This window comes from Delphinapterus leucas, chromosome 10, assembly GCF_059928025.1.
Source record: "Delphinapterus leucas isolate spDelLeu-1000000601 "Yukka" chromosome 10, BTC_Dleu_Yukka2, whole genome shotgun sequence".
NCBI lineage: Eukaryota > Metazoa > Chordata > Mammalia > Artiodactyla > Monodontidae > Delphinapterus > Delphinapterus leucas.
In genome coordinates this window covers 26,455,121-26,479,965 of record NC_143138.1, presented here as the reverse complement: position 1 = coordinate 26,479,965, position 24,845 = coordinate 26,455,121, and the positions used below count along the sequence as shown (strand labels likewise).

At 37.8% G+C, this 24,845-nt stretch overlaps 1 protein-coding gene across 1 annotated transcript in view; it reads right to left on the bottom strand.

Moving 5' to 3' along the window:
• The window catches only part of PKHD1 (PKHD1 ciliary IPT domain containing fibrocystin/polyductin), a 425,169-nt gene that overhangs the window by 14,209 nt on the left and 386,115 nt on the right, over positions 1-24,845 (bottom strand). The window contains exons 61-64 of the mRNA XM_089918628.1: positions 16,414-16,549; positions 15,125-15,212; positions 6,623-6,730; positions 153-311 (exon numbers count right to left, since the gene is read on the bottom strand). Of these exons, the coding sequence (XP_089774754.1) occupies positions 153-311; positions 6,623-6,730; positions 15,125-15,212; positions 16,414-16,549 (491 nt within the window). The remainder of the gene's footprint in view (positions 1-152; positions 312-6,622; positions 6,731-15,124; positions 15,213-16,413; positions 16,550-24,845) is intronic.

Below are 24,845 nucleotides of genomic sequence, written 5' to 3'. Positions count from 1 at the left end.
TGCTGTATGAGTTGAGTAATTTGGCTTCATGTAGTTTGATATGTTACAGAGGCTCATAAAAATGTCTCTTTGGGGGAAGAAAAAGAATAGTTAATATATTGTAAATGATGGCATTCCCTTCAGATATTTTTACTAAAAAAAAAATTACATACTTCTGCTTTTGCTTTTCTTAAACCAACAGCATACGAGGCAGCACAGAGCCAGCCACGAGACCCCTGAGCACAGGGAAGCAGCCAGTATGATCGTGGGCCTCTCGGATGGAGTTGCAGGTAAGACAGCAAACAGCCTGGAGCGAGCTGTAAAATTGACCCCTGTTCAAAAAAACACACAAATATAACAAAATAATAAAAATAGCATATTAATAACATGCTAATATAAAATATTGTGGAAAAGATATGGTTACAATAGTACCTGGCACATAGTTGATTCAATAAATATTTATTGAATTAGATGATTCAATACATGAGTCAATAATAAATCCAAGACTCATATTTCTAAAGAATTTCAAGATTCCAACAATAATATATGATTGTTCTTTCCACTTCTGTCCATTATGATGGGGAATTCTTCCAATGCTGTCCTATTTTCAGACCTTTTTTCTCCACCAGTGCAAAGCTGTAGCTTCACTCTCATGTTCCACTAATTAGAACAGAAGCACTCTGTACTCCAGATTGCGTGAAACTACTTGCTATGACATATGTATCTCATTTCAAATACAACATGTAACACATCAAAACAAGGGCACAGGGACTCCTACTATGGAACCAAGAGAATTTCTAAGGTCCACAAGAATTTTGTTATCTGGAAAACTAGGGGTAGAGCAGGGATAGATGGATAGAGCCACCGTGGCTATGGATGAAGGGGCAGAATGGCCGTTCCCTTCAGGGAGGACATCTTTCTAAGAACTCGTCTCAAACTCCTCCCTGTTTTGTAGACTGAAAAATTTGGTTCTCACTCCATTAGTGTTTTTGAAGCAAGGTAGAAAGGAATCTAAAAAAGCAACAAAACAAAGCAAACAAACAAACAAACCCTGTCTATACACACAAAAACCTGTACACACGTTTGTAGCACCTCAATAACCACCCAAACCTGGAAACAATCCAAATGTTCTTCAACAGATGAATGAATAAACCAACTGTATTTTTTTTAGGCAATGGAGTATGACTCAGCCAGAGAGAAAAAGAGAAAAAGAAAAAGGAGTGGGGAAGAGGATGAGGAAGAGAGGGAAGGAGGATGGAGGGAGGGAGGGACGGAGGGAGTGGGGAAGAGGATGAGGAAGAGAGGGAGGGAGGATGGAGGGAGGGAGGGAGGGAGGAAACTATTAATAACCTGTAACTACTGAAATGAACATCCAAAGCATTATGCTGAGTGAGGAAAGCCCATCTCTAAGGGGTATATATGATATGGTTCCATTCATATGACGTTTTAGAAAAGACAGAATTATAGAGATGGAGAACAGGTCAGTGGTTGCAGGGATTAGTGGGAGGACGTGAGGACAGAGGAACAGCATAAGGGAGACTTCTGGGAAATGTTCTGCATCCTGATTGTGGTGGTGATTGCATGAATCTCTATATATCTTTGAATTTATAAAATGACCCCCTAAAAAACATCATTTTTACTGTATGTTATTTCAAAAAATAAAAATTTAAAAACTTTGCCTATAATTTTGGGAATGATAGATATTTTCATCATCTTAACTGTGGGGATGGTTTCATGGAAGTACAGATTCATCAAAGTTTATCTAACTATGCTTTAAATATGTATAGCTTATCATATGTCAATTATATCTCAAGACAAAAATTTAAAAGTCAAAAAAAAAAAAAACACTTGCCTGTGATCATAAGTTAGCTATAACCAGCATTTTTGAGTAGGTCGTTCAAAACAAACAAACCCCAAATCTCTGCTTTCATCTGAATAATTCAGGCAAAAGCAGAGTTTGTATTTTCTCTACTCAAGGAAACACCATGTTTTCTTTGCTGTGCTTTCCTTGGGCTGAACCTGACAATTTGATTGGAAGTCACAGTTAGAGCTCCAGTCTCTTGACTCCTGGCTGACTCGGTCCCAAAGCTACTATAACAAAATTATCTAGAAATGCTTCTCCTGTGGGTACATCTTATCCTTGAGCCATATTTGGCTTGTTTGTTATCAATTAGTTGCTTTTTGTGGGCAACTGAATAAGCTAACTCTAGCCCAGAGACAGGGGTATGGATTTTACTAGGGATTTACAGAATTAAGAACAAAATTCTTTATTCTTTTATCCATTTTCCAATAACTGCTCAGTGATTGTTTACTTCACCACGTGGATAAGTTACTGTTCTCATTCTTAAGATATTTACAAGCCAATAAATGAAATAAGATACACATACAAATATTTTCCATACAAATCAGAATGTGACCCATGCCACCAGAATAATGCAAATCAATTGCCTTGGAAGGTTATTTTCTAGCAATATGATTGGGGAAAGCTTCCCAGAGGAGAGAGTATCTAGATGGGGATCTGCAGGTTGAGCAAATAAAGACAGAAAAGAGAAAAAAAGCAATCGATGTTGAAAAAAGTACTGCCAGGAGATACTAGGAATCAGTGCAGGAAAGCATGTGAGGCAAATTTTGGCGGGCATTAAATGTCAAAAGCCAAAAGGCCCTTGACAACATTCTGAAGGCAATGAGGTGTCCCAGATGGAAAAATTCTGACCTGAGAAGTGGCATGAGCCACCTGCGATATAGAAGATCAAGCCATGGAAGTGTTTAGAACACAAATAACGACAGAGAGGCTGAAGTCAGGCCTGGGGTTTATAAGCCTGGAGCAGTAACCTGAGTCTAAGGGTGAAGACCACCAGTTTTAAAATATTTTTAGCAGCAGAACATTATTTAAATGTAATCTTAGGCAGAATCTCAGTATACTCACTTATTCATAAACAAATATTTATTTGTTGTTTTTATTTTTAACACCCTGAGGATGTAATGCTGAACTAAGCAGAATTCCGGTCCGTCCTGGGACTTAGGTTCTAATGGGGGACAGAGCAGGCAGGCAATAGACAAACAAGCAAATACACAGATACGCTGACGCTAGAGAGTGATGAGTGCCATGCAGGAGTCAGAGGATGGCTGGGGAGGGGAGCAGGGTTGAGACTGTGGTGTGGACAGAGTGAGGCAGAAAAGGGCTCTCTGAGGAGGTGACATTTGAAAAGAAACCTGGGTGAGCTGGTGAGCGAGCCATGAGAAGTTAGGGAGGAGGAATATTCCAGACTCGGAAACGGCCACTGCAGTTGAGTTTTTCTGGGCTGGGTGGCAGGGTGCATCCTGTCTCAACCCAGCGGCCCTGGAGAACCCCCTAAGAGTCCCATGGCTCCAGGAAATGGTTAGAGAAACCGCAGCCTAGACCATGGTAATGACAATGCATGTGGAAAGGTTGGGTGGGAAGTCGGGAGAACAAACTTAACAGAAACTATGCCCTCTTGACAGTCTCAGGAAGCTCAGAAACAGATAAATGAGTTGGATTAGTCCACATGTTATAAAGACTTATGAGGATTCCATACATACTTGGTTAGACCTATGTAACTTCTCAGTTCCTCAATTTCTATATTTCCAAAATAGCATAGCGATTATAGTCAATGATACTGTATAATAAACTTCAAAGTTGCTAAGAGACTAGGTCTTAATTGTTCTCACCACAAAAAAGAATGATAATTATGTGATGTGATAATTATGCGATGTGATATATGTGTTAGCTAACACTACAGGGATAATCATATGGCAATATATAAATATATCAAACCACCATGCTATACACCTTAAACTTATACTGTGTTATGTCAATTGTATCTCAGTAGAAAATAAATTATATATATGTATATATATATATATATATATATATATATATATATATATACATATATCTTTAATGAACTAAAGTCCTTAATTATAAGTCTTTGGTGTATCTACGGAGCTGAAGAAATGTATGTCTTTGTATGCAGTGATCAATGAAACATTGATTAAAGTGACATCTAGTTCCACTTAAAAACATAAAGACATGGACAATGCTGGAAACTTTAGAAAGATAGATTGCCAACTTCCATGATCTAAATATAATCAGGAACCACATCTGCCATCTCTGGGCATTAAGCAGATGTTGAATTCTGTCCTTTTTCTTCCGTTTTAAGAAAAATAAATAAATAATGAGACAAAAAAATACTAAAATAGGAATAATGATGTGTTCCTCTCTCTAAGGGAGAAGAGGGAAAATAATGAAAATGATTGCAAGTCTTCTGCTTGATTCAGAGATGAAGCAACAATTACAGTCCCATGAATCAATGCTTGTCACAGCTATTCTTTTGGAGCTTACTAAAAAGGAGAAATGTCATTGAGTGGCCTATCAACGTGAGGATGAGAGCTGCTTTCCCAAATAATTCCAGCCTTAGACACTGATACACCTGGAAACGAGGAGTCACTCTCAGGATCTGTACTGGTAATGAACAGGTGGCTATGGGGTCACAGAAGTGCAGGCCTTCTGATGTTTTCTATTTCTCCTCCATCTTTTCTCTTCTCACTTAAACAGAGCCTCACCTCATAGAGTCAGTCTTGAAAATTACGAAGAATAATTTAAGGAAAATTCTAAAGGAAAACTTCTCAAGACGATTCCTCATTTAGGGGACTTTACAAGCTGAAGGTGGAAATTAAAGGAAGCAGTAGTCCAGTAAATGTGAACACCAGGGCCAGCTCAAAATCACACTGTCACTGAGAAGCTGCTGTCTACACTATAGTTTACATTCGGTTGTATAACTTATGCCTTAAAGTAAACTTGATGAAGTATTTAGTCTTAGTTAGCCACTGAGGAAGCTGGAGGGCAATGGTCTTTTAAATATGCAGCAAATCGGGACCAAAATATCCAGCTCTGCATGTGTTACCCTTCAAAATATATCCTTGGGAATCCCATGGTCAAGGCGCTGAACATTCTCCATGAATCTGTGCTTACATCAGGACAACGTCTTAGGTATTATAAGAATAGGTGCCCTACACAATTAATACTACTACCTGACCCCAGATGGTATTCCCTTTGTGAAGAAAAATTGTCCAAAACTTGGAACTGAGAGAAAAATAATGATTACAGATCTTAACAATATCATACTGGAGCATTTTCAAACAAGCCCATCCAAGGTTTATCAAATTCTCTGGAACACACTTTTGTTTAACTTAATATTCAATATTTAGGGGTCCAGTCTTGTGAATTTGTAGAAGATTGGTAAGCTGCAAGTGATTTTCATCCAGTAAGAATGGAAGTGATATTTGTAGACATGCAACTCAAAGATTAGAGTTTGATTGCCCTGTATCCAGTTTAGCAAACTGATTTCAAAGCAGTCCTTTCCAGGCTATAAACCTTGCCATCCTCCTGGTTCCCTCATTAAAGAGTAAAGTAACTTGTTGACAAGTACTCATTATATATTTTCATGAGAGCCATATTTTTAACTTTTTGAAAAGTATACTGGTGGTTTGAATTTAAGTTTCATGAAGGAGAACTAATACCTGGCCTTAATTAAATATTTGTTGTTGGGCTTCAGACACCTCACATCAAAACATTTAATTTCGTTTGCCATTTCCAATATCTAAGCAGTTTAAATCCACTCATGATTGTTCTAGTGTATTTTTTAAAACTTTGCATTATCACAGCTGCGCATTAACTACTTTCCACAACGGCATGTCTTAAGTACCAGACTAATTTCCCTGACTCAAATTAATAACTGATTATAATTATCTACCTTTCAGTTCAAACGTGGTGTTAGTATTTTTAGAACTCTTTCAGATGCTCTCTTAGGTGAGGAGGGTTTTTTTCTGGTAAATTACAATATTTAGATAACTTTTTTCAAGTGGTAATTCTGTGTCTCTATCAGAGTTCAATCCTTTATAAAAAGGATGTCCAAAACTGGACTCTCGCTACCCCTCTGTAGGGTGCAGCCTGGACTCTACCCATCATGGAAATGGGAGAGTAGTATTTTTCATAAGCTCATCTGGCTTTGAAGTTCAAGTAACATATTATTTACTACAAAGTTACTGAATAGTATTACACTCTAATAAAGCAAACTTTGTCAAGAATACTTCCGAAGGGAGAAGGTTTCTCTTTAATGTTTTGTCAAGAAGAACTGGATCATATAAGCAATTTACACACACCTTATACCTACCCTTCTAAAGTACCAAGATTTTGAGTGGGTACAGTCACCATTTTAAAGGTGGGGGTGGGGCAGTGGATGAGGAGGGCAGGACTGAAAGATAAGATTTCATAATACTTGATACCCCGGGACTCTCCTTCTTATAAATTAAAATTCTTAAATTAATACCCAACCAAATTCCATCAAATGTCATAGAAAAAAAATAGAACATTCAAAGTAAATTTTAATAACTAGAGGAAAATGTACATTTGGATTCTTGCTTACCATGATTCTCATGAGGCTTGATTTCTACATGTGTTCTTGCTTCTCACACCTTAATGATACAACCAAGGGGATTTTTTTCTCTAAACTACAATGACTTCTTATTCATGATAGAAGCTAGTCCCATTATAAAGGAGAAGGAGTTTTTTTTTTTTTTTTAAAAAGGAACAGATAATAAAAACACACTGTGCTGAAATTACCTGGAGGGAAAGTGACAGTAAAAATAAAGTGCCAATTTGACCCAGAGATCAAAACTGCCAAGTTGGAGAACCTCACATAACCATCTTGAGTTTCTGCCTGAGTACATCCTACAAATAAACACAAAACCAAAAAGTGAATGTTAGTTACCTACACAAGAGCGATTTCTTCAAGTCTTCCCTGTAGAGAGGCAAATGGACAATATGGGAAAAAAAATTTAATTGAAGAGGTTACTAAATCCATCAGGCTTCTCTTAGACAAATCTTGGAACTAAATAATCCAAGATAGAATAATAACAACAAAAGCCAACATATATTGAAAGCTTACTATGCCAGACGTTGTGCTTTATATTCATCATTGTACATAAACTACACAACCCTATAAAATATACTATTACCGATATTCTAGAGATTAAGAAATAGACTCAAGAAAGGTTAAATTACGTGGTGAGAGGGTTATAGCTCAAATCTGCCTGTTTTCAAAGTTTGTATTCTTAGCCTTTATTATATACTGAATATTTAAATGTCTCTCAAGAAAGAAAGTCTATTCTCTTTCTAGGTGGTCAGTTTCTAGGCTCTGCCTCTCTTCTATTCAAGGGATCTGTGGTTTATGCGGTGACAGAGTTAGGCCAATAGATCAGGACCACAGCAATGCATCAAATCAGGAGTGATAAAAGCTACCCTCTTCAGCAACTTGGATCGTCTGGGCTATGGTTTCCCTGAATAAAATGCAAAAAGGAAAGCTGACATCTTCTAACAATAGGCCATCCATTTATAAAGTAAAAGAAGGAAACTTAGCTCTGGATCCCATTCACAATGCCTTTAATTAGTCTTCTGACTCCACTATCCTCAAATTACTTTGCTAATTAACAGCTGCTCCATTTCACTCTGGAAATGTCACTATGATTGGTATGATGGACAATGAGATAGGAGAGTGGTCCTAAAGTTTAAAAATTGGTTTGAGATCTTTAAGGCTGAAAGGTATCATAAAGATAGAATATGCATAGTGTTCTATTTCTCAATTCAATTGCTCAATCCTTTTTGGGAAAACATTGTCTTTCTTCATCAATTTTTCAGAGCTAACTAAAATTTCCATTTTCAGAAACATCTTTTCCTTCATCTCTTCAGAGTCCCGAAATAAATAAAATGCCCAGAAAAAATGGAAATAAATAAGCCAAGACTGAAATAAACGATAGGCACCAAGACAAACGCTGTTTATACTCTTTAAAACCTATATGCATCAAAATTATGGTCAATAAACTCTTGCAAACAGTGAACTGCAGAGTACAGATGTTCAACATGAAATCATTTGCTACAGTTTTCCCTTTGACAAACGTTCTTATTGTTCCCATCTTTGGAGGAATACAAAGCAGCATTTAATTGAAATGTGTCGGGCGAGCACAGTGAGTCTGCCTCATAGAACAGCCGCCAAACTGCCTAATGGAAAGTACTTTAGCTCCAAATCGGTTTGCTTTTGTGTTAAATACAAGCTTGCCTCAGAGATCTCTACAAAGATTCCCATATATATCTACGATATTCTCAGCTTTGAAGCATATGTGCCCCAAAGCTGAGGCAGTTTGCTGCCAAGTACAGTACATGACTCCGGGGTTCATCATATCTCTGGAATGGTAATTGTAAAATAGACAAATGTCATTGACAGGCTCCCTGATCAAGCTGGTCCTGGCTGAGGGAACCTGGGAGGAGATGGGGTGTTGGGCTTCACACAAGATTGAAGCTGATGACATGCTTTATCAGGGAATGCTACTTGAATGTGATTCTGTAGGGCATAGGGTTTCTAAAATACTTTTCACCCCCAAAACTATCCCTCTTACCCTTAGCTATCCACACTAGCAAACTGTTACATCATTAATGTTGAGAGTTTATTTTTTTAGTATTAAGAACACATTTTTTCTACAACTAGGATCTATAGCTAAATATCAAAGGATCTGAAGGACCCTAAAATAATTGTCTTTGCGTATATAAACCCATTTTTGGTTATAACCTCTTTTTTTTTGAACTGAAGAGGATTTACTGAGACAAAAGAACATGAAGTTAAACTGCAGAACAAAAGATTTAGGCTAGACATATAGACCGGGTTTTGTTGTTGTTATTTTTCTGCAGGAAATACTTAGAATAAATTAGGTAATCCATGCCAAATGGTTTTGCTTCCATTCTTCCTGAAGTTAAGGAGAAATATTTCATGATGGCTTCAAGAGATACTTTCAATCATTGAAATAGGGTGTTTGGTGATGTGGGCATTCTACAAAGAAAATGACACCAGATTTTTTTCCTATTTCATAACACTCACACACATGCACAAAAACGTGTGCATATAAGATGACCTCAGCCCATTCCTCATACGCTCTCATTGAATCTCCCAAAGAGAACAACGGTGAATATACTGATCCAGGGGAGTCAGTTGGCTTGAGCATGAGTTGGTGTTAATGGAGGAAAATAACAAACAGTTTCATGCCTCATTCATTTTGCATGATCCAATATGATTCTAAGCTAGACAGTGATGATATCCTTGGGATAACTGAGAGGAAACCAATGACGAATGGGGGGAGTATGTGTCAGGAGTGGGGCACAGTAAAGTATGGAGGCTGAGTAAGGTATAGTAGAGGAGTAGGTATGGGATACAATAAGGTATGGAGTGTGAGTAAGGAACTGGGTATGGGTAATGTATGCAGTATGCCAAGGTACATATTTTATAGGAGGCATGTGAATGAGCTTAGACTCAAAGCCAGGGTAGAGCAAGAAGTAACTGGAAGAGGGCAGACAGCAGAAGCAAGAGTTCTACAATCCTGCAGCCTGTAGAACAAAAACCACATTCACAGAAAGATAGACAAGATGAAAAGGCAGAGGGCTATGTACCAGATGAAGGAACAAGATAAAACCCCAGAAAAACAACTAAATGAAGTGGAGATAGGCAACCTTCCAGAAAAAGGATTCAGAATAATGATAGTGAAGATGATCCAGGACCTCGGAAAAAGAATGGAGGCAAAGATCGAGAAGATGCAAGAAATGTTTAACAAAGACCTAGAAGAATTAAAGAACAAACAAACAGAGATGAACAATACAATAACTGAAATGAAAAATACACTAGAAGGAATCAATAGCAGAATAACTGAGGCAGAAGAACAGATAAGTGACCTGGAAGACAGAATAGTGGAATTCACTGCTGCTGAACAGAATAAAGAAAAAAGAATTAAAAGAAATGAAGACAGCCTAAAGACCTCTGGGACAACATTCACATTACAGGGGTCCTAGAAGGAGAAGAGAGAGAAAAAGGACCCAAGAAAATAATTGAAGAGATTATAGTCGAAAACTTCCCTAACATGGGAAAGGAAATAGCCACCCAAGTACAGGAAGTGCAAAGAGTCCCATACAGGAAAAACCCAAGGAGAAACACGCAGAGACATATGATAATCAAATTGGCAAAAATTAAAGACAAAGAAAAATTATTGAAAGCAGCAAGGGAAAAATGACAAATAATATACAAGGGAACTCCCATAAGGTTAACAGCTGATTTCTCAGCAGAAACTCTACAAGCCAGAAGGGAGTGGCATGATATACTTAAAGTGATGAAAGGGAAGAACCTACAACCAAGATTACTCTACGCGGCAAGGATCTCATTCAGATTTGATGGAGAAATCAAAAGCTTTACAGAAAAGTAAAAGCTAAGAGAATTCAGCACCACAAAACCAGCCTCTACAACAAAGGCTAAAGGAACTTCTCTAAGTGGAAAACAAAAGAGAAGGAAAGGACCTACAATAACAAATCCAAAACAATTAAGAAAATGGTAATAGGAACATACATATTAATAATTACCTTAACTGTGAATGGATTAAATGCTCCAACCAAAAGACACAGGCTCGCTGAATGGATACAAAAACAAGACCCATATATATGCTGTCTACAAGAGACCCACTTCAGACCTAGAGACACATACAGACTGAAAGTGAGGGGATGGAAAAAGATATTCCATGCAAATGGAAATCAAAAGAAAGCTGGAGTAGCAATACTCATATCAGATAAAATAGACTTTAAAATAAAGAATGTTGCAAGAGACAAGGAAGGAGACTACATAACGATCAAGGGATCAATCCAAGAATAAGATATAACAATTGTATGTATATATACCCAACATAGGAGCACCTCAATACATAAGGCAACTGCTAACAGCTATAAAAGAAGAAATTGACAGTAACACAATAAAAGTGGGAGACTTTAACACCTCACTTACACCAATGGACAGATCATCCGAACAGAAAATTATAAGGAAACACAAGCTTTAAATGACACAATAGACCAGATAGATTTAATTGATACTTATGGGACATTACATCCAAAATCAGCAGGTTACACTTTCTTCTCAAGTGCACATGGAACCTTCTCCAGGATAGATCACATCTTGAGTCACAAGTCAAGCCTCGGTAAATATAAGAAAATTGAAATCATATCAAGCATCTTTTCTGACCACAGCACTATGAGATTAGAAATAAATTACAGGGAAAAAAATGTTAAAACACAAACACATGGAGGCTAAACAATATGTTACTAAAAAACCAAGAGATCACTGAAGAAATCAAGAGGAAATAGAAAATACCTAGAGACAAATGATAATGAAAACACAATGATCCAAAACCTATGGGATGCAGCAAAAGCAGTTCTAAGAGGGGAGTTTATAGCAATACAAGCCTACCTCAAGAAACAAGAAAAATCTCAAATAAACAATCTAACAATCTAAATTTACACCTAAATGGACTAGAAAAGAAGAACAAACAAAACCCAAAGTTAGTAGAAGGAAAGAAATCATAAAGATCAGAGCAGAAATAAATGAAATAGAAACAAACAAAATAATAGCAAAGATCAATAAAACTGAAAGCTGATTCTTTGAGAAGATAAACAAAATTGATAAACCATTACCCAGACTCATCAAGAAAAAGAGGGAGAGGACTCAAATCAATAAAATTAGAAATGAAAAAGGAGAAGTTACAACAGACACTGCAGAAATACAAAGCATCCTAAGACACTACTACAAGCAACTCTATGCCAATAAAATGGACAACCTGAAAGAAATGGACAAATTCTTAGAAAGGTATAACCTTCCAAGTCTGAACCTGGAAAAAATAGAAAATACGAGCAGACCAATCACAAGTAATGAAATTGAAACTGATATTAAAAATCTTCCAACAAACAAAAGCCCAAGACCAGATGGCTTCACAGGCGAATTCTATCAAACATTTAGAGAAGAGCTAACACCCATCCTTCTCAAACTCTTCCAAAAAATTGCAGAGGGAGGAACACTCCCAAACTCATTCTATGAGGGCACCATCACCCCGATACCAAAACCAGACAAAGATACTACAAAGAAAGAAAATTACAGACCAATGTCACTGATGAATATAGATGCACAAATGCTCAACAAAATACTAGCAAGCAGAATCCAACAACACATTAAAAGGATCATACACCATGATCAAGTGGGATTTATCCCAGGGATGCAAGGATTCTTCAATGTACACAAATCAAGCAATGTGATAAACCATATTAATAAACTGAAGAATAAAAACCATATGATCATCTCAATAAGATGCAGAAAAAGCTTGTGACAAAATTCAACACCCATTTATGATAAAAACTCTCCAGAAAGTGGGCATAGAGGGAACCTACCTCAACATAATAAAGGCCATATACGACAAACCCACAGCAAACATCATTCTCAATGGTGAAAAACTGAAAGCATTTCCTCTAAGATCAGGAACAAGACAAGGACGTCCACCCTCACCACTATTATTCAACATAGTTTTGGAAGTTTTAGCCACAGCAATCAGACAAGAAAAAGAAATAAAAGGAATCCAAATCGGAAAAGAAGAAGTAAAACTGTCACTGTTTGCAGATGACATGATACTATACATAGAGAATCCTAAAAATGCCATCGGAAAACTACTAGAGCTAATCAATGAATTTGGTAAAGTTTCAGGATACAAAATTAATGCACAGAAATCTCTTGCATTCCTATACATTAACAACAAAAATCAGAAAGTGAAATTAAGGAAACAATCCCATTCACTACTGCAACAAAAAGAAAAAAATATCTAGGAGTAAACCTACCTAAGGAGACAAAAGACCTGTATGCAGAAAACTATAAGACACTGATGAAAGAAATCAAAGATAACACAAACAGATGCAGAGATATACCATGTTCTTTGACTGGAAGAATCAACATTGTGAAAATGACTACACTACCCAAAGCAATCTACAGATTCAATGCAATCCCTATCAAATTACCAATGGCATTTTTTACAGAACTAGAACAAAAAATCTTAAAATTTGTATGGAAACACAAAAGACCCCGAATAGCCAAAGCAATCTTGAGGGAAAAAAATAGAGCTGGAGGAATCAGATTCCCTGACTTCAGACTATATTACAAAGCTAGAGTAATCAAGACAACATGGTACTAGCACAAAAACAGAAATATAGATCAATGCAATAGGATAGAAAGCCCAGAGATAAACCCATGCACTTATGGTCAACTAATCTATGACAAAAGAGGCAAGGATATACGATGGAGAAAAGACAGCATCTTCAATAAGTGATGCTGGGAAAATTGGACAGTTACACATAAAAGAATGAAATTAGAACACTCCCTAACACCATACACAAAAATAAACTCAAAATGGATTAAAGACCTAAATGTAAGACTGGACACTACAAAACCCTTAGAGGAAAACAGGAAGAACACTCTTTGACATATATCACAGCAAGATCTTTTTTGACCCACTGCCTAGGGTAATGGAAATAAAAACAAAAATAAACAAATGGGACTTAGTGAAACTTAAAAGCTTTTGCACAGCAACGGAAACCATAAACAAGACAAAAAGACAACCCTCAGAATGGGAGAAATTATTTGCAAACAAAGCAACTGATAAAGGATTAATCTCCAGAATTTATAAGCAGCTCATGCAGCTCAGTATCAAAAAAACAAACAACCCAATAGAAAAATGGGCAGAAGACCTAAATAGACATTTCTCCAAAGAAGACATACAGATGGCCAAGAGGCACGTGAAAACCTGCTCAACATCACTAATTATTAGAAATGCAAATCAAAACTACAGTGAGGTATCACCTCACACCGGTTAGAATGGGCTACATCAGAAAATCTACAAACAACAAATGCTGGAAAGGGTGTGGAGAAAATGGAACCGTCTTGCACTGTTGGTAGGAATATAAATTGATTCAGCCACTATGGAGATTTCTTTAAAAACTAAAAATAGAATTACCATATGACCCAGCAATCCCACTACTGGGCATATACCCTGAGAAAACCATAATTCAAAAAGACACATGCGCCCCAATGTTCATTGCAGCACTATTTACAATAGCCAGGAAGCAACCTAAATGCCCATCAACAGAAGTATGGATAAAGATGTGGTACATATATACAATGGAACATTACTCAGCCATAAAAAGGAACGAAATTGGGTCATTGTAGAGATGTGGATGGACCTAGAGACTACCATACAGAGTGAAGTAAGTCAGAAAGAGAAAAACAAATATCGTATATTAACGCATATGTGTGGAATCTAGAAAAATGGTACAGATGAACCGGTTTGCAAGGCAGAAATAGAGACACAGATGTAGAGAACAAATGTATGAACACCAAGGGGGAATCGTGGGAAGGGGTGGTGGTGGGATGAATTGGGAGGTTGGGATTGACATATATACATTAATATGTATAAAACAGATAACTAATAAGAACCTGCTGTATAAGAAATAAATAAATAAAACTAAAAAAAAAAAGTTCTGAAATACGTTGCAGCATAGATGAATCTTGAGGACATTATGCTAGGTGAAATCAACCAGTCACAGAAGGACTAACACTGTATGATTTCATGTATATAAAGTATCTAAAATAGTAAAACTTACAGAAGCAAAGAACAGAATGGTGGTTTTTGATTTTCATATGCACAACTCCAGAAAAGTAAATGAAGCTAGCAGTGGTACTGGGACTGAACAGGAAGGTAACGGAGGACCAAGAAAGCTGGAGAGGAGAAAATGAGCTCTCAGGGCCTGTTCTGGGCCAGGCGCTTTGCATTTGCCATCACATTTATTCTTTTTAACATTGAGAGCCAGTGTTTGTTTCCCCATAGAAACCACATTGTACCTATGACTTGATACTGTACCAGAGAATCATCTGTACATGATTAGGGGGCCATGACCTTTTCCTTACACCATACTGAAGATACAGGTATGACAATAATACTCCTCACCATGTTGGCAGGGGTGGGGGTAGGTGGGTAGATGGTTTGTTAAACATCTCCTGCCAACCTAATGTTCCCTTTTGCAGACACTGGCGTTGTAGACTGGTGGTGAAGGGGATTTCTTCCAAACTAACAAAGATACTGAGTATTAGCGGCTTTTGTTATAGATTCCCAACAGCAGCAAACATTTCTGTGCGGATGCAATTATAGCAGGTCTCCGAATGTCACAGGTACCTACCTCTCAGCATGGAATCTGATGTCCCTTCCAGAGAAACAGAAATGACCCAAGGCTCTGATGGGGGCCCCAACGACTCTACTCTCCGATTCTGGAAACAGGAAAAAAGGGGAAAAGTTGGACTCAGAAGAGAATTTTGTGAAGTTATCTGAAAAAGAAGAGGATTCACACAGAATCTTTTATAAAGCGCACATTCATGAGAAATAAACAAAGGAAAAAAATAATAAATAAATATTTTCTTTCTCATGTTAAGAAGAATATATCAAATTAGCTTACTGAGCAGAGAGAAGGGAGATTATTGCAAGAAAAATTGGGGCAGGGCAGTGAAGAGGAGAAAGGAAAGTTAAGTTTACAGAAAAGGAGAGTGGCACGGTGTGCTGAGGGTTAATAAGGAAGGAAAGATTAAGACGACAAAGCAGGAGAGAGTTGGGTCAGTGCCAGGCTAGAGCAGAAGTGTGGACCTCAGGCCCATGGCCTTCCGCCCTCTGTAAGCACGTCAGGGGAGGCATTTCTAAAGTCAAGAGTGGAAAGCTGATTTGAGTACCATATTTCACTTCTTCCCCCCTTGATATTAGTAAATATAGACAAGATAAAATAGAATCAGAGGGCATGGACACTGAAATTAGAATTAAGCACAGAAGCCTCTTGTTGATGCTGTACTTAACCACATACAGGAGAAATCATTTAAAATAACATAGAACTATAATGCAGATGTGATGGCATAAATTCCTTCATTAGCATATGAAATGACTTCTTCAGATATAGATCCAACACTTGGAGAAGGCGAGATTTCTGAGAAGATACATGAGACCTACTGTAAGAATTTGCTTGAGGAGGGCTTCCCTCATGGTGCAGTGGTTGAGAGTCTGCCTGCTGATGCAGGGGACACGGGTTCGTGCCCCGATCCGGGAAGATCCCACATGCCGCGGAGCGGCTGGGCCCGTGAGCCATGGCCGCTGAACCTGCGCATCCGGAGCCTGTGCTCCGCAACGGGAGAGGCCACAACAGTGAGAGGCCCGCGTACCGCAAAAAAAATTTGCTTGAGGAGAAAAAGTATCAGAATTCTATTTTTACCCTTGATCAAATTCTGGACATTTATAGAAAGTGGAAGGAAAGCAGGCTGTGAAATGGAAGGAAAATAATGAAAGTAGTCAGATGTTCTAAGTGCACCAAATGTCACAGGGTGGGCACTCTGTACATGTGTATCGTGAAGATGATGCAATATGAAACGTGCGCCAAATACAACATGGTACCCGGCTCTGAATAAAGATTGTTACCTGTGCACAAGGTACCTGCTTATCCAGAAAAATGAGCTGTGGTTGTACTGTAAGCTCTTTTCCCACTTCTCCATCTGAAGGCTGGACTAGGACTGAAAGACCATAGGGCCGAATATATATCAAGTTCCCAGTTTCGAAATTGCTTGTATTTCTGGCACATGTTAAAAAAGAAAAGAATACATGCCTAAGATTACAGATATCATATCACTGCAGTAGCTTTTCTCCATAACACATTATTACCAGTGAGAAGATTTGCATTTGCCTTTGTTTCTAGAAACTGAATAATACACTGTATAGCAAACATGACCTTATAACTAAAGAATAATTATATATTTACTTTATATGTTTGCTTTGCCATAGGAAAGAATGCACTGGTTGGGGCAGGGGGGGTGGGGGAGGTGGGAGGAGAACATACTATGAACTTAGATTTTTATCACAATTTGTTAGTATCAGCTCCAAAAAAGCCTTAGTGAGGCAACTTAGCAAACTAAAATATTTAGAAGGTGGGGATGTGTTCTAAGTATGCTAGTAAACCAGCTCTCCCCCAAGAGGTGTTAGTGTTTTCCAATTTCCACAGTATAAATACATTCACCATGGCTAATTCTGTGGTACCAAGATGACGTCACCGAAAAGAACTGGAAAGAGATGCCTGGGAGCAACCTCCCACACCACTGTTTCACATGGAATAGCTCATTTAATCTCACAACCGCCATTTCATGTTCATTGTCTCCACAGGGTGCTTGCACTAAATAGAATCGACAACTGTGGAATTCATTGATTAATTGATTTCAGTTGAATGAAGTCCTTAGGGAGAATAATACTTATTTATAATTAATATATGCTGAGCACTTACACCCTGTACCAAGTACTATTCTATGCTTTCTACCTATAAACTCATTGCATCTTTAAAGTGACACTATGACATAGGTACTCTTATTTGCACATGAAGAAACTGAGGTCCAAAAAGGCTTAAGTATTTTGCCAAAGGTCTTACCAAGAGTAAGTGTATGACCAAGGTCCAGAGCTATACTGTTTTTCATCTCTTTTGAGCACATTAATTGCTGATGTGACTTAGCAATAAAATGGAATAATTATAAAATAAAATAGTTACATAATTCATGATACCTCAAAACATCTTTTTACCGGGGCTTTGGTATTTTTGAAGACCCAAGGCAGCTCTATTAAACGAATATTCTGGGTTATACACCTATTGTCCCATTAAGCCTATTGTGTATTACACATCAGAGGCATGCAATAGAGTTTTAGCAATTAAATGGATATATATAGACACCATATATCACACATATTACCCTAATATAGGGTAATAGATTACCCTCAAAACACCCTAGGTCAGGTCTAACAAGGCTTTGAGTTTTTTTTTTAAATAGTATCCTACCCAGCCCTCAATTAAATGCTTGTGAGTCAACTACTTGATCCCCTAATCTTTTTTTTTTTTCTTATGTGAGGAGAAAAGGATATTTATTTTAACAGAGAGTGTATGTGAGGTAAAGGTGACAATTAGTCCTAAGAAGAGGAAACAGTGCAAGAACAAATACAGAGGATCACAAACTATGAAGTTTCTGTAGGGAGCAATTTCCCTCTCCCCTGAGAATCCTGGAAAATGGGGGATGGGGCATGTGTGGTCCTACGAATCCCTTTTGGTCATTTACCAGCTAAGGCCCTGACCTCTGCTAGAATCACTCACTGGGAATTCCACACACACTAGTCTGATCATCATTTATTAGTTTGCTTAGCCTGAATGAGTAAGGCTCCTTTTTATTTAAAGAAAAAATTGAAATCATATTTTAAAACCCCATGTTATTCATTGCATCCTCTATGGCTCCTAGGTTACTGGAAAATTCTAACATTGTTATCAGATGCTATTTCTCCACTGGCCTATTTCTTAAAAGCTTTCTGATGCAGGACAGGATGCAGGCTGGCCGTGTAGGTTAAAGAAACCAAAAGACTCCATCCAAGGTCCTGACATAAGTACGTTGATGTCTAGAGACGAAGGGATGGGAACCAACTACCTGAACACTTGCTAAAAGGCCCATCCCTGACACACTTTAAAGTTTATTGTGAGCAAACATCTCTGATTAAATGTAAACAGCATCCCACTGGAGGTCAGAGACTTGCTGCTACAGCATATCCCAAGGTAATACCACTTTAAGCTCCACATAAACTCGTAGGCAGTTTCTAACCTAAAACCTGACCGTAGGTGGTACAGTTTTTTACGATATGTTATAATAGTGCAATAAATCTGTTAGCTTAAAATCGAATCTCCGTGGCCTTTTAGAGAAATCATCATTAAATGCAGGGTCTTGTTAATGATGCCATCGAAGTGAAATTGTTTAATCTGCTAAGGGGGTGAAAGGTCACCAAATGAATTTTTTATAATACATCAACTTGACACGCAATAGGGAAAACTGTAATAGATAAAAGCAAAGGAAAAGGGCACTGTCTTCTTCTGATAGGTCAATAGCAGCCAAGAGAGTCACTCATCCACTTTCCTTTCACGATGGGGCTCCTTTTGCATTTAATATGGACACCCAATTAATACCTCAGCACCACAGACAACCTCATTTTAGGTGACTTATAGCAATTTCTCCCCCTTCCCTGAAATGAAAGTGATCACAATACATCATAGCATTGTGCGAATTAACGTTAATTGATTCAAGTTACCAAGCAATGATGGGCCACTTATATAACCTAGGCGTTATTGGGTGCTAGAAGGGATGGAGGGAAGATTAGATTCCAGTGTCCGTTGCTGTGACGACGGGAATCACCTGACGCCTTGTTAGACAGTTGTAAGGTTCTATTGCTGGCCCCAGTGGGGTCGTCAGTAAACCGGAGTGATGTCCAAACCTCATTATCCGCTGCTCCGATATTAAAGCAAAGGGATTAGCAACTTATTGCAAGCAACCTGGATTTGTCATTGTGCTGTCGTTATCCAATTTCCAACCGCTAATGTGACTGTAGCCTGCAGGCGGAAGGACCTACAGCCAAACTTTAAAAAATGGGGGAGGAAAGTTCCCTCCAATCCTCCCAGTTTAACCACTATTTCACAGCTTCCAATAGCCAGCCAGGTATGTGGAAGAATTTTTTTTTCCTTCAGTGCTTAAGGGCTAGCAAAAGAGAAAGACCAAGAAAATACAGAAATGTCTGAGTTCAGAGATCACTACTATTCACTCCAACTCTTGCTTTTTAATCTGCCAGATCTGAAATGCTTCCCCTACAGAAGAGGGGATTGTTTCTATCTGCATGGCAAACTGAGCAAACAAATAAATAAATCATCTTGATGAAGGCTAGCTCTGGGCAGTGAGGTGAGGGTGGGGCGTTTTGAGATACTTCCTCACTTCCTCTTCAGCCTTGGCCTCCTCAAAGTTACTAAGTCAGGTTCCTATAAAAGAGCCCCATGTTTTGATTAAATTTTTTAGGGTATGCCGTGAGGGAACTTAAAGTTCAGAGGAGTTTGCGAGATTCTGTACCCTGGAAGAAGAAAGCAAGTTCTCCACTCGGTTCAGTTTAACAAACAAATGTTAACCCTTCCACCATGTACAAATATTGTTTTAGGCACTATGAGATAGGCAAAGATAAATACAACACCATAACCTCGGTCCCTCAGGAATGTTCTTCCACAGAGTCCGTAAGGCAAGAATGACTTTCCTGGCTATCTTTCAGAGCTGACACATACCATTTTATTTATATTTCATAGTCCTAATGCTCCCTGTTAAACCTAGCCAAATGCCCTTAGCTGCCATCAACTCCTAAGAGAGAAAAAAATGTCTTATGATCTCATGGTTTCTTTCTGGCACCATAGCATAGTGATTCCAAACTTCACACATTACAAGCATCCAATACATGTTACTATAGGAACACTATGACCAATCAGTACCCACCATGCACTTCCTCTGTTCTTAGGTCATTAAAATGCCTCTAGAAAGCCGCCACCTATCTTGGACTGGCCAACTTCAAATTCTGATACACTCTTGAACTGGTGCACTTACTGCTGTGCTCTAATACTTGTTATTAAACTCTTATGGTTCTTTGGAATTTTTCATTTCAAACTGAGATTTGAGGAACCACAGGCATAGGTTGCACTGTGCCATGAGAATATAAAGACACAAAATAAACATGGCACATCCTCCAACAAGGTCAACTCAGAGGTCAAAACCTAAGTATTTTAGTCAGAAAATTGTTCAAAATAATATTTTATAATAAATCTAGCATGAATATCTTATCTGGGATAATGTAAATTCTGAATACATTTTTTAAGATCATACACAAATATTCAAAATTTCCTGTTTGTGATGGAGTCCCCTAGCAGTCATAGTCTAACCAGGAAAAGAGAAATCACTCAAGATCTTTCTGATGGAAGAGATTTGTTACAGGATATTGGTTGCACAGGAGTATTAGAATAGCAGAGAAGTCAAACTGGTTACATTTCACTATTTGCAACATGTATTTAATGATCACTTATGGTGCATGACACTGCTTAGGTACTCTTGGGAGTATAATAGTAAATTGAAGCCTTGACCAACGAATGAATATTATAAAGATAAAAATATACTAATTTTATGAAAAACTAGATTAATGGTTAAGCAGGTTCATATTGAATTAATGATTTCCTTGTAATAGATATAGAATAATGAGATTTAATATACCATATTCTTATTAGACAGTTGTGTAAATGTTTGTTTTCCCTATCTATTAATTTTAAAATCTCTAGATTTTCATATGAGCCATACAATTTTTTGGACATAATAACTGTTCAGTTAATGTTTGGGAAATAAAAAACATTCAAATGTAAGTTATCATGAGTCTTTATCATATTTAGCTACAACTTCACCACCCGTACACATAAATCTTAAATTGATTGTAAGGTAGTACGGTTCCGGTTCAATTTTGGAATTAGAACTACATGTGCATGTGGGTGGAAAACTACTGGATGCAGATAAGTCAACAGCAATAATGGATTAGAATTTTCCTCCTGTTTATAAGGAAGAGAGAAGGGAAAATGTAAACTGTAGAAGTAGAATCAAAGATTTAGTGGTCTGGGGCCACTTAGTATAAGAACAAGGGTCCCTAAGGGCATCACTGCAGTAACAGAGCTGTGAAATAAATGATAGCTTTAATGATGACCATGAATCATCAATAAAAATGTGAAAGGTCTACATTATTTTCCATTTAATAAGGCTGGATAATATCTATTTCTTTTTAGTTTAAGAGATGAAGTCTTTTTAAAAATGTAGTGATAAAATAAACAATTTTTAATTAAATGGAAAGTTTACTTATGCAGAGCATCTCATTTTCCCACAAAGCCACATATATAAAATACCATTATGATAATTTTGCCATCCACCTAACTCAACAAAGCAATGAATTTGTATTGTAGTGAAAAAAAGAAATGGTGCAAAAACACTCTTTAATGGCAAAGCTGTGGTTTTGCCAGGAGGGAGGAAAGAGACAGGCTAGCAGTACGGGAATCCCTTCCCGGATGAATATTCTGCCAGTCTTGAGAAGAGCATCCTTCAGTGTTGACAGAAAGACCCTGTCCTTGCATACTCCAAATAGCTGTTTCCTAGAAAGCAGGTGCCCAAGGGGCAGGGAGAGATTGCACAAGAGAAGATGTTAAATGAGCCTGAATGTCACCAAAAGACTCATGTCACCAATTGTCTCTCCTAGTTTTCTTCTCTATTCCAAGTCAGCTTGATAAGTTGTGCCTTATACACAGTGAGGAAACTTAAAAAGCTACTAATGTGAAGGGTGCAAAAACACATAGGTGTATACCGCCACAGAGCCATGCTCACATTCCCTATAACTGTTTTTAGGGTCCAAGGTTCATGGCAATGTCAGAAACAAAGAGTTTTATGTGAGATAGCGTATTAGTTTTCTACGGCTGTGAAACAAAACTCCACACACTCAGTGGCTTAAAATATCACAAATCTATGATCTTCAGGTTGTGGGTCAAGAGTTTAGATAGGCTTGGCTGGGGGTTCACTGCTTAAGTGGAGGCTCTCAGGAGAATCCACTTCCAAACTCATTCCAATTGTTGGTGGAATTCATTTCCTTGTGGCTGTGGAATGGAGGTCCCTGTTTCCCTGTGGGCTGTCAGCTAAGGTCCACTCTGTACTTACAAAGTGCATCTGATTTTTTTCTCATGTGGTGCCTTTCATCCTAAAAGTAGTGACACTTCAATTCCTTCTCACACTTGGAATCTCTCTGCCTTCCTCTTCTGCCACAGCAGGATAAAGCTCTCCTGTTTTAAGGGCTGTTGTGTGTAATTGTGCCACCTTGATAATCCTGGGTATTCTCTCCAACTTAAGGTCTACTGTGCCACATAACACAGTGTCTTCATAGAAATTCTATCTGATCCTATTCATAGGTTCCCAGGATTAGGGCAGCATACCTTTGGGTGGTCATTTTAGAAATTCTGCCAACCACAAATAGCTTTAGCATTTCAATAGCTAAACTTCCATGAAAGATACAGATATATTTATGCTTACTATATGACAAAGGATATTATTTAGAGGTGGGTTGTTTTTATGAAGCAGGAGAAAGAGAGGGAGGAGAAGAAAAGACAGGAGGGAAAGAAACTCAAAAGAGCAAAAATCAAATTTCTACTGCCAGGATTCCAGATAAAAGGCAGAATATAAAATAAGACCCTCGTTGGGAACCCCAAGTTTAAAAAGCAGAGGTTGAACATATGTTTATCTCTGTTCCCTCTACTCCACCGAAATTACTTAAAAGGAGAAAAATGAATAAAAATGGTGTAAATCAACATGGATAAAGAAGGCAGGAGAGGAGAGAACAACCAACAACAGAGGTTAACAAAGCTTTGGAAGACGGAAGACAGGTTCATGGAAGTGACTTAGCCATGCAGAAGACACTTAAATCTAGATGCCTCTAGAGGAGGGTAAAGACTGGGAGAGGCCAATGTGTTGTATATTATTTGATTAAAAAAATAGCACTCCATTTCTCCCCACAAAGCAGAAAGTGGGTAGCTTTTTGAAAGCAGGTAGTACTCCCCTTGATAAGTAAATATCTGATATGGCCTCAATTTGTTGAAATGCATGTAACGCCATTAAATTAACAAGAGTGAACCTTTAAAGAACATTGTAGATGTTTCCACTGAAAGGCCTGTGTCCTCAGACTAATTTCTGCTGTCTAAAGGTCAATTCATTAGCTTGTCAATGGCTCTCCAGTGAGTTCAATGGAAGTCTGAGTTGACACTGATCAAAGTTGAAAGAAACAGGGCTGGCCCTGGGATCTGCCCCGGGCTTCAGGGTTGTTTACCGTACTGTACAATTCTTAGGACCATGGGAAAACTTGCTGGTTCTCGTTAAGTCCCTTAGGACATGGCATTTCTCATTCTGCAGAGATTTATTCAGATATACTTAAGAAGCAGCCTTTCGTTAGCTTCAGAAGCTTTTTTTTTTTTTTTTTTTGCATATCTAGGAAACCTCTCTTAAAATACTAAAGAAACAGAGAGATGGGGACTATAACACATCCCAACAGAAAGTTGATGCTACATGTCACCAATTGTCTGTCTGAGTTTTCTTCTCTATTCCAAGTCAGCTTGATAAGGTGCTCCTTATACAGAGTGAGGAAACTTAAAAAGCTACTAATGTGAAACTGCCGATACATGTTCAGCAGTTTCTTATCAAGTCAGAAATACATGAGTCAAAAATGAAAACATGATGGCTATGACAGATGGTGGGCAATAAAGGTGCTCTTTTCTCTGAAGCTCACGATAGGATGATATCCCACACACATATGTGTGCATACTTACACTTGTGCTGGGTCCACTCTCTTTCCTGGGTTTCCTCTGCTTTATCTCCATTGCTTCTACTCTTTGACTTTGCTCTCCTTCTAGTTAAAAGCTAAATATTCACTGAGTCTTTTTTGTTGTTGTTGTTGTTTTGGGTTTTTTTTTAATTTATTTTTTTTCTTATTAGTCATCCATTTTATACACATCAGTGTATACATGTCAATCCCAATCGAGTCTTTTTTTATATAATATAAAAATCAGTCATTTTGGAAGGATGGCCTATTAAGAAAGCTCAGTACTGTAAAATCTAAATAAAATTGAGCAAAGAACTGGCTCTATTTCTCTCTAGTCACCCATACATAGAATATGCTCATAAGAACTCGGTGGAATCTAAATGAAACTGGACTAAAGGAAAGAAAATATATTTAAATGTAAGCTAAGATACATTAGCACCATCCTTTCTCAGATTCCTGATTTTTATATTATCATGCATAATATCATAATTACATCAATAACATGGTGAAGGTTTAGTGGTTAGTAAAACTATCCAAGATATAATAGATTCTGAGCACTCATGCAACTAGGAGTATTTTTAAATTCTAAGCTAACAATCCTCAAAGCCCTTCACATCAACCAGAATCCAGAAAAAAAATTGCTTGAGTTTTCTTTCCATATC